This window comes from Geotrypetes seraphini, chromosome 13, assembly GCF_902459505.1.
Source record: "Geotrypetes seraphini chromosome 13, aGeoSer1.1, whole genome shotgun sequence".
In the NCBI taxonomy this organism is placed as follows: domain Eukaryota; kingdom Metazoa; phylum Chordata; class Amphibia; order Gymnophiona; family Dermophiidae; genus Geotrypetes; species Geotrypetes seraphini.
In genome coordinates, this window is record NC_047096.1 from 23,640,278 (window position 1) to 23,649,620 (window position 9,343).

At 42.3% G+C, this 9,343-nt stretch overlaps 1 protein-coding gene across 7 annotated transcripts in view; it reads left to right on the top strand.

Moving 5' to 3' along the window:
• The window catches only part of BCL9L (BCL9 like), a 237,925-nt gene extending 228,942 nt beyond the window's left edge, over nucleotides 1-8,983 (top strand). For all 7 annotated transcript variants that reach the window (XM_033918002.1, XM_033917999.1, XM_033918000.1 and 4 more), the window contains 2 exons: nucleotides 4,372-4,536; nucleotides 7,409-8,983. In XM_033918002.1, coding sequence (XP_033773893.1) covers nucleotides 4,372-4,536; nucleotides 7,409-8,559 — 1,316 coding nt within the window. In that variant the 3' untranslated portion in view covers nucleotides 8,560-8,983. The remainder of the gene's footprint in view (nucleotides 1-4,371; nucleotides 4,537-7,408) is intronic.
• Nucleotides 8,984-9,343: the final 360 nt, after the last annotated feature.

The window sequence follows — 9,343 nt, forward strand, 5'->3', positions numbered from 1 at the left end:
CACAGTTAGGAGGCCTTTTAGAAAGTTTCCCATTCAGTGCCCATTATTGCTGTGATACCGGTTTGTACTTAATGAAAGAATTTTCAAAGCCCAGTGATATTTTGGATTCCTGGGTGCATAGTTTTATGGTGCAGACAGTGGCGTAGCGAGGGAAAGAGGCTCCCGGATCGTGGTGTCCCTCCTCTGCTCTCTTCTCTGCCCTCCTGCCCCATACCTCTAACTTCTCCGGCGCGAGCAGCATCACCAACTTGCAGCCCGTGTCAGGTCAGCTCTCCCTCAGACATCACTTCCTAGGTGCGGGACCCAAAGCTGGCGCGAACAGCAGGTTGGCATTACTGCTCGCTCTGGCAAAAATATAGAGATAGGGTGGGGGAGGGGAAGTTAAAGCGCACGTGAGGGAGGGTGGTGGAGAGGAGGAGGGGTGCTGGCGGTCCTGACCAAGACGGCGCCTTGAGTGGATCGCCCTCCCCCATTACTATGCCACAGTTTTCATCAGGCACTATCTTCGATATGAAGGCTGGCCTCTCTAGTGCTCCTCCTCTTTTCTATATGTTCAGGTTTCTTTTGTGTTTTTTGTTCATGTTACTAGTTCTTTAAAATTTGGCCATCGCCCTCGATTCTCTCTGCTTGTCTAGTCCCATTAACATCCAGAGCCTCGGACAAAAAGGACATGCAATTCTGTTTTCTTTTTGTCCTGGTTTTCTACCAAGGATCTACTGTTATTGTTTCATTTAAGATCGTGTCCTTCTAACGAGCCCTCATAATTATTCTGTAATAACTGCATTTCAAAGGCATGTATTTTCTGTATCCCATCACTAAGAAAGTGTATACACTCAGAATTTCTTTGATTTTAAAATCTGCATTTTTTTTCAAGAAACTCTTTATATTCCCCAAAGTCTCTTTTTTTTTTTTCCCCCCAAAGTTATCTTTTCACTAATGTTAGAAATTTTTTCTGTGATCAAACTGTCTAGATACTTGTATTTCTTAACTTTTTCCCATTTTTGTTTCATGTGTGTTCGCATTTTTATCTGCTTGCTGTTGAAGTTCATTCCAGAGACCTACAGGTTATGAAAAAATTTATTTATTATCTTTGTAGGTCTTTTATAGATGCCAATTGTACCATACAATTAGCATATGACTGATATTTCTTTTGTTAAATAAGCTTGCATAAATCTCTAGAAGTACAGGTCACTAACTAAGCTGACGCTATTACCTTACAATTTGTGACTAGCTATCAAGGACTGTGCCCCACCCCCACCCCACCTCTGTCAGGGCAGTGCAGGAATAAGTTGAAAGTGATATATGTTCATTGAACTAATGCTGGGTTTTACTAAACTGCAGAAGAGCTGCTTACCGTGAGCCAGCAAGATAAATGCTCCGACGCTCATAAGAATTGAATGAGTGTCAGAGCCTTTATCTCACCAACCCATGGTAAGAAGCTCTTCCATGGTTTAGTAAAAGGAGTCCTCAATTCATACATTTTGGAACCCAGTTTTGCACAGCTTGTCGAAGAAGGAAAAGTGATGTCCCAAGTTGAGATGTTCAAAATGTGCAAGGTATTTTAGACAAGGCTCGCTAAATGCAGCAGCAGGTAGCCTGGGAATGGTCTCTCCCCCCCCCCCCCCCACACACACACATGCAATATTCAGTGCTATTTAACCAGTCAGAAATTACCTCTGACCAATTAAATAGCATTCTGGTGGCTAACTGAAAGTATTTAGTAGGAGATAACCAGTTCTCTCCCACTGAATATTCATGGTTACGTATCTTATCCAGTTAGGCACAAATATTTCAGCACTTAACCAGAAAGTTTAGCATTTAAGTCTGACTATATAAAAAGCAGTTCTTTCTTTAAACACTGCCCCCCACCCCTCTGGTATCTCTTCAAGTTATCTTTTTTTCAGCAGCAACAAGCAGGGACTCCTGCTATTTTGACATCGCTTCCAGGTCCCACAAGCAGGAAGTGATGTCAGAGGGAGAGCTGGGGCCGGCATGGACAGCGGGGAAGAGTTCCTGCTCATTGCTAGTGAATATTAGAAGAGGTACCGGGAGGGGGTAGTACATTTAAGAGACCCCCCATTGTTGGAGGGGGGAGGAGAGATGCCAGTGCCCCCACAAGATGGCACCCAGGAGCTCTGCCCCCTGCCCCCCCCCATTTACTTACAACACAGAGTAGAGCACATTAAGGGAAAAAAAACACATTTTTGAATTTTTGAGGGGGTTTAAAACATCTGAGAGGTAAGCACGATTGCCTCCTCAAACATTTTTCCAAAACCTAGGTCCAAATAAATAGCTGGATGATATTTGTATGTGATTCGGAGCAGATGCCAATGGGCAGATTTTTTTTTTTTTTTAAGAATAAATGTATTACCATTGCAAAATAGGAAATGCACGTGTACTTTTAAGGCCTGCTCAAATCATGCCCCTTTAAAAAACTACCATCTGCAGGTATACATTTATAAGTAATATCTTTTTTAAAATTGCAGCAGACAGTGATGGAAAGGTAGTGTGAAATGCTTTGTTACATAAAAAAAATTTCAAGGTTACTTATGCACAGTTATTGCTCAGTGTGAGTCTAACATTCCAAGAGACAGGATATCGGGAGGGTCCTTGTGCGAATCAAGAAAGAAACTGCTAGATTTGGAGCACCCTTCAGTGATAAAAATTTCTCACAAAAGAAAGGGAAACACCAAAAGAGATCCATAAACATATGACTGCAGTTTATTTTGAGTTTGCCCCGTCATCCTACAAAGTAAAATTTTGGAGCAAGCAGTTTAAGTGGGGTAGAGAGTCCATTAAAGATGACCCTCATACTGGACGGCCTGCGGAATCAATTTCCATAGAAATGTGCAAGAAAGTCAAGGATTTAATTATGTCAAACAGACAAATTAAGGTTTCCTGAATAGCTGTAGAAATGGGCATCTAGACAGGTACAGTTTGGAAAATAACTCATGATAAGTTGGGCATGTCCAAAGTTAGTGCAAGATGGGTTTCAAGAACGCCAACACCATATCAGAAAGCCTCAAGGCTCCAGCACTGTCAGGAGAACTTGAAGATGCTCCATGAAAACCAAGTGGATTTTTTTTCATCATTTGCTGACTGGAGATGAGACTTGGGTCTGTCACAGAGATCCTGAGTCCAAAATGAAGGCAATGCAGTGGAAGCACAAGTCACTTCCAACCCCCAAAATGTTCAAGACAGAAAACTCTGCAGGCACAGTCATGGCAACTGTCTTCTGGGTTGATGAAGGACTTTTGCTTCTAGAATTCATGCCACACAAGACAACCATAACCAGGGAGAGTTACACCAACACAATGATCGCTTTGTGGGAGTCAATCAAGAAGAAAGGATAAGGAAAACTCACTGCAGGTGTGCTGATGCTTGATGACAATGTGTCATTATCACGACAATCATAGGCTGTCATCCAAGAATGTGGGTTTCAGTAGCTAAACCATCCATCCTACAGTCCTGACCTGGCTCCTTCAGATGATTTCCTGTTATGAGTTTTGAAGAAATCTCTCTGTGGATAGCGGTTTTCAAGTGATAGAATATGTCAAGGAAGCTTTGACGTCCTGGTTTGAAGGTCAAACAGAAGAATTATTTTCAAAGGGGTTAAAGTCATTGTAGGAAAAGTGGATGAAGTATATGGAGCTATCAGGGGACTATATTAAACAAAATGTTTTGAAAACTCTTCTTTCCTACTGAGGTAAATTAAATTATTGAACATCTCTCATATTAATATAATTTTATGTGTTTTTTTTCTCCAAATTCAAGATTGGAATTATGCTTTTTATTGTTTTGTATTTTTTTATTATTTATTATTTATGACTTGGTTGACAGTTATTACCCCTGACACATCCTTGCATAGGCAAAACATGGCTACAACCGGCACAGTATTTGTTTTCGTGCAATAAACATTTTGCGCTACCATTCTGTCATTGTGTGGTGGTCTGCTGCTCTTTCTGCTGGTCGTGCGTAGCTTCTTGGGTCCCTGCCTCCATTCTGTTCCCATTTTCTAAAATTGCTATGTACATTCATAGGGACATCTGTGTGTAAACCTGCTGCTTATACATGCAAATGCCACACAAGCCTAAAATCACCTACTTGGCAGGTAATTTTAAGAAGGCTTTCCACATAAAAAAACTAAGTTTTATAGAATACATTTTGGTGGTGTTTCATCTTCTCTCCTACATGGCCTCACTCCCTATATACAGTGGTGATCTGTCCTGGCATACACATTCCTCCAGGCACTGATCTGCTTTCTCTTCCCTGCAGGTTCTCTCCCATCAGGACCCCGGAACACTTCATCTGCTCCTCACGGTAACACCTCTAACATCATAAATCCCAACATGCCTTTCACTTCCTCTCCAGATGCTGCCCCTTCCCAGAATCCTCTGTCTTTGATGATGTCTCAGATGTCCAAGTATGCCATGCCCAGCTCCACACCATTGTACCACAACGCAATCAAAACCATTGCTACATCTGATGATGAACTTTTACCAGACAGACCAATGCTTCCCTCAGGGAGCTTACAAGGTACGCTATGTATGGATCGTAGAGCTGCTCTGGAGCTATGATGAGGGATACATTCCTAGGAAAGAATCCTTTAGCACCATTCGTTGTATTTAGTATTTTCTCACCACCTCTGGATAGGGAAGGGAGTACTAAGCTGAACAAGAAGTATTCTTTTATACACTGAGGCCAGGATTCTCATAAACCCGCGTTAAAAAGCGACGGTCTGCTGTCATCGCTGCCATTTTGATACCGAATCTAAAAACCCGAGATATTCTTTAAAAGAATCACGCATGCAAATAAGATCGGCAGACAGCAGCGAAGATTTCCTACATTTACATGTCGGGGCGGCGGCTGGCTTGGCTCGGAAGTTGAGAGGACCTGCGCATGCTTCTTTAGGATGGCAGCCGGCTTGAATCGGGAGGCACTGCGCAAGGTTTGATTGTATTATATTTACAGGAAAACAGACGAAGAAACTTAAACATCCCACCTATTACTAAGCCGCAGTAGAGGTTTCTACTGTAGCCCAGAGCAGAATATTTAGCACTGCAGTAGAAACCTCTACCATGGCTTAGTAAAAGAGGGCCTAAAAGATGTCATGTAAAACTGGACAGATAGGGTGTGTCATAAAAAATGGAGGAAAAAGCCTCAGACTGAAGCCCTCCCACCTCCACAATGGTGGCTTAAAGGTGGTTGGGTGGTAACCTCACTGGCAAAAAAATCTCCATTGCACTCCCGAAGTCTTTTTGACACAGGACATGCGTTTCGGCATCCCGGTTAAAGTTTGATCGGATTCGTTATACCCTGAGGCAGCAGACTCGTGAAACGCTGGCCACCGTCGTTGTACCGATCAACAGAAGATAAGTTGAAGGCTTTTTTCTTCTATCATTCAGTACAGACAGCCCTGCTTAAGGTTTTTATACTTCGGGAGTGCAATGGAGGTTTTTTTGCCAGTGAGGTTACCACCCAACCACCTTTAAGCCACCATTGTGGAGGTGGGAGGGCTTTAGTCTGAGGCTTTTTCCTCCATTTTTTTATGACACACCCTATCTGAACCTAAGTAGCGCTGTCCATGTTTTATATGACACCTTTTAGATCTTTCTTGTGAAAGTGTATTTTGAATATAGTAGTGCTTTTCACAAATCCGAGTTTTTCAAGCTATATATTTAGTAAAAGAAGGCCTACATCTCATTGAATTAGAGGAGAGTCATAGAAAACATAGGAATTTTACTGTAAAATTTGTTTTTGATTGTTCATTTTTTCCTGTTTGTTATATTTACTAAAAAAGCTCCAGCATCTCAACATCTCTCTCTCTCTCTCAGGTGGTCCAGATTTCTGACATCTGGATTTTTGGACTTGTACTATGTTTACACATGGCTACCCACAATTCCTAGCAATTTCAAGAGGGTGTGGTTTGGGTGCAAAAGACTAATCTCTGCATGTGTATTCCTCATTCTATAAAGGGGGAATACGTGTGCATGGAGGGGTGGGGGAGGGTGTTCTCTTATCAGGATATCAGAATTACACCTCTGAAAGGTTCATAGGGTTTGGAAAAGGTGCTTGTTTCTGCCAGGGCTGTACCTGGCAGATGAAGGGAGTCCTTTTCATTAACCCTGTATAGTTTATTTCCATCTCCAAACTGAAACTGCATAATTAATAATAGTAGTAGCACTTAACATATGCAGATGTATAAAATGAAAAACTTGGGTTTAGCACAAGGGATTTAAAAATCAAATATACAAATGTCCCAGCATGATAGAAAACTTTCTAACTCCACTTAGATCAACAAAATAGGAATTGTGGACCATCGGAAAGTTACTTGAAACTTCAGCAGCAGTGTCAATCACCACACAGCATCATTTTACTATCTCCAGACATTTTATTAATCTATAGCTTTCTTTCTATGTTTAAAAAATTAATAGTCAACTTATTGAAACATTTATATGGATAACAATAAAAATATTCATAATTCAATATATAAACAATGGAATCAATTTTAAAACAAAACCAAATTCACAGAAGTACAAACTACAGCCTGTACTTTGTATCATCCATCATTTATTTTTTAAAAATGTTTCCTTCTACATCCGAAGTAAAAAATGGAAAAATAGTTTGTTCAACTACTCGTGCAACATGTAAATACTTGTGAACAAACTGATTGTAGATTGTATTTGTACCAAGACATCAGAGGGAGAGCTGAAGCTAGTGTGGACTGGAGATGCCGCTCACACTAGGGAAGTTAAAGAGGGATGGGGGGGGGGAAAGGAAGGCGTACATGCAGCGGGTGAGAGGTGGGGGAGAAGGAGAGGTCTCAGCATCCCCACCAAGCCCTACTATAATTTTCCTAAAAAATGTAATGCAGTCTCAAATTTCCATCTTCAAAACTTGTGCCAACTTTAGAATCATTTAAAATAAATAACAGTCCTGCAGAATACTTAGCTTAACTAAAGGGACTAGCCTCTGACACGATCCATGTTTTGCCCGCTAAGTGTTCCACCTTAATTCATATGAAAGTGTTCCCTTTCATATGAATTAAGATGAATGGTGAGTGCTTAACTTAATGCTCTCATGCAAAATGTATTAAATCTGGTGGTCCCTTAAAATGTCTTTAAAAAGTGCATTGAAAATGTGCAAAAAAAAAAAAATAATAATAACATAGAAGGCTGCATGAGCACTGATACGATTTTTTATTATTTTGTATGCCGGGAGTATTTGGATACGTGTTGTATAACACGCTTGCACATGTTGTCTTTATAAAACTGCTATCTGCCAATGTATCTATGTGCCTTCACCCTCTGTAAGGCTAATCACAGGGAAAGGGAGAGAGAAAGCACATATCCTTACTAGGTTTTTTTTTTCAGACACTGAAATTTGTCTTTTTGGCTTAACTCCACAGGTATGGGAGGAAACCAGTCTAATCAATTGCACTTAAACTCATTGGGACCTGGGTCCTCGCAGAGTCCCATGGGAATGAGCATGCCTGGCCAGCAGCCTCTTTCCCATGAACCTCCAGGGTCTATGATGTCATCCCCAAATCCTATGGGCTCCAACATTCCGATGCACCCCGCTGGGCAGGGCTCAGGAGTGCCACCACAGAACTCGATGATAATGCCTCCAGGACCCCAGGACCATTTAAATCAGCCCTGTTGCCCTGCGGCAAGCAGTAGCTCTCAGATAATCCCTTCCAGTCAGTTAGGCTTTCCCCGCATGCAGCAGGCTCACAATACCATGCCGTCGCCAGCAACCAACATGCCAGTAGCCCCTGGAGGAGGTGGACCTGGGCTGCCACAGCACTACCCACCTGGGATACCTCTGCCACTTGACGATGTCCCACCACAGCCACCTGGCCAGCTGCCACCTCAGCAGCACATGATGGGTAAGGGTCTCCCTCCACGCATGGCGGAACCCTATCCTCCAGTTCTTCCAGGGGTGGCGTCTGTTCTCAGTGACCCTGAGCTCAGCGAGGTGATCCGACCAACACCTACTGGGATCCCTGAGTTTGATCTCTCCAGGATTATACCATCAGAGAAACCGAGCAGCACATTGCAGTATTTCCCCAAGAGTAGTGGCCAAGCTCCTAAATCACAGCCTTCCAACCTCCACCTGATGAACCTCCAGAACATGATGGCTGATCAGCCGCTCCCTGTCAGGTCAGGTATGAACGTCCCAAATCTTCCAGGACAGCAGGGGGTGCAGCGTGCACTCAACATGCCCATGTGCCATCCAGGACAAGTGTCCATGCTGAGCAGGACAGGCATACCACCCCAACAAGGCCTGATGGGAAACAACCTCCATCAAGGAATGATGTCTCCTCAGCAGAGTCTGATTGCACAGCAGAATTTTATGCTTATGCAGGCGAAGCAGAGGAGCATGTCCGTCTCGGGGGAAATGTACGGCCAGACAGGGCACATGATGTCTCCTCAAGGCTCCCTCATGGGGCCCCCACCTCAGCAGAACATGATGGTGACACATCAAATGAGGCAGAGGAGTGTATCTCTGGACACTTACATCCCTGGACCTGGAAACATGGCAAACCTGCCTTTTTAAACGGTTCTCACTCACTCTTCCACTTGGCAAAATGTGGGGTTTGTTTTGTTTCTTTAAAACTTTTTCTTTCTGAGGGATGGGGGGTGGGGAGGGTAGTGGGAATGTTTTTAATCCCAATCTATAAGGAAAAAAAAAATCACGTGCAGTAAAATCTCAATGTGAAATACATTTTTTTAAAGAAAATTCAGTAAATGAGGACCTCCAAATTACTTCTTTTTTTTTTTTTTTTTTAATTTGTGTGGGTTTTCTTTTCTTTTTTTTTTTTTTTTAAAGCAACCAAAATATGCGAGCAGATTTTTGACTAGCTGTAAATAGAACACTGCATTTGTGATTGTTTTTAATTGTTCTGTATTTCTGTGTTAAGACGCCTCAAAAGAAAAAAAAAAATCATCTAAAAAATCAAAAGAGAAAAGAGATTTAATTTCAGAGTTCCATTAGCACGTCAAGGCATTGTAAGTTGGCAATATTCCGTGTTTATCTAAAATATGAATCTCCTGTTCTGGGGTATAGAAGAAAACCCTAAGAGTGTCCAGTATCCTTGCCCATAACTGTGAAACATTTTTCTAACCGAAGCTCTGATAATCAGCCTTCAATGATGTCACTGGGAAACTGGGGTGGGAGGGTGTTATAGATTGTCAAATTTCTGAAAGAGAGGGACCCACAGGCAAAGTGAAAGGGAAAGATAATGGGGCTGAATCAGCAAGACCCCTCGCCTGTTCCCAGGAAGATATCACAGAGAGATTTGAGTTACTTGGACAGTGGCTCCAAAAATTGTTTTTCGGCA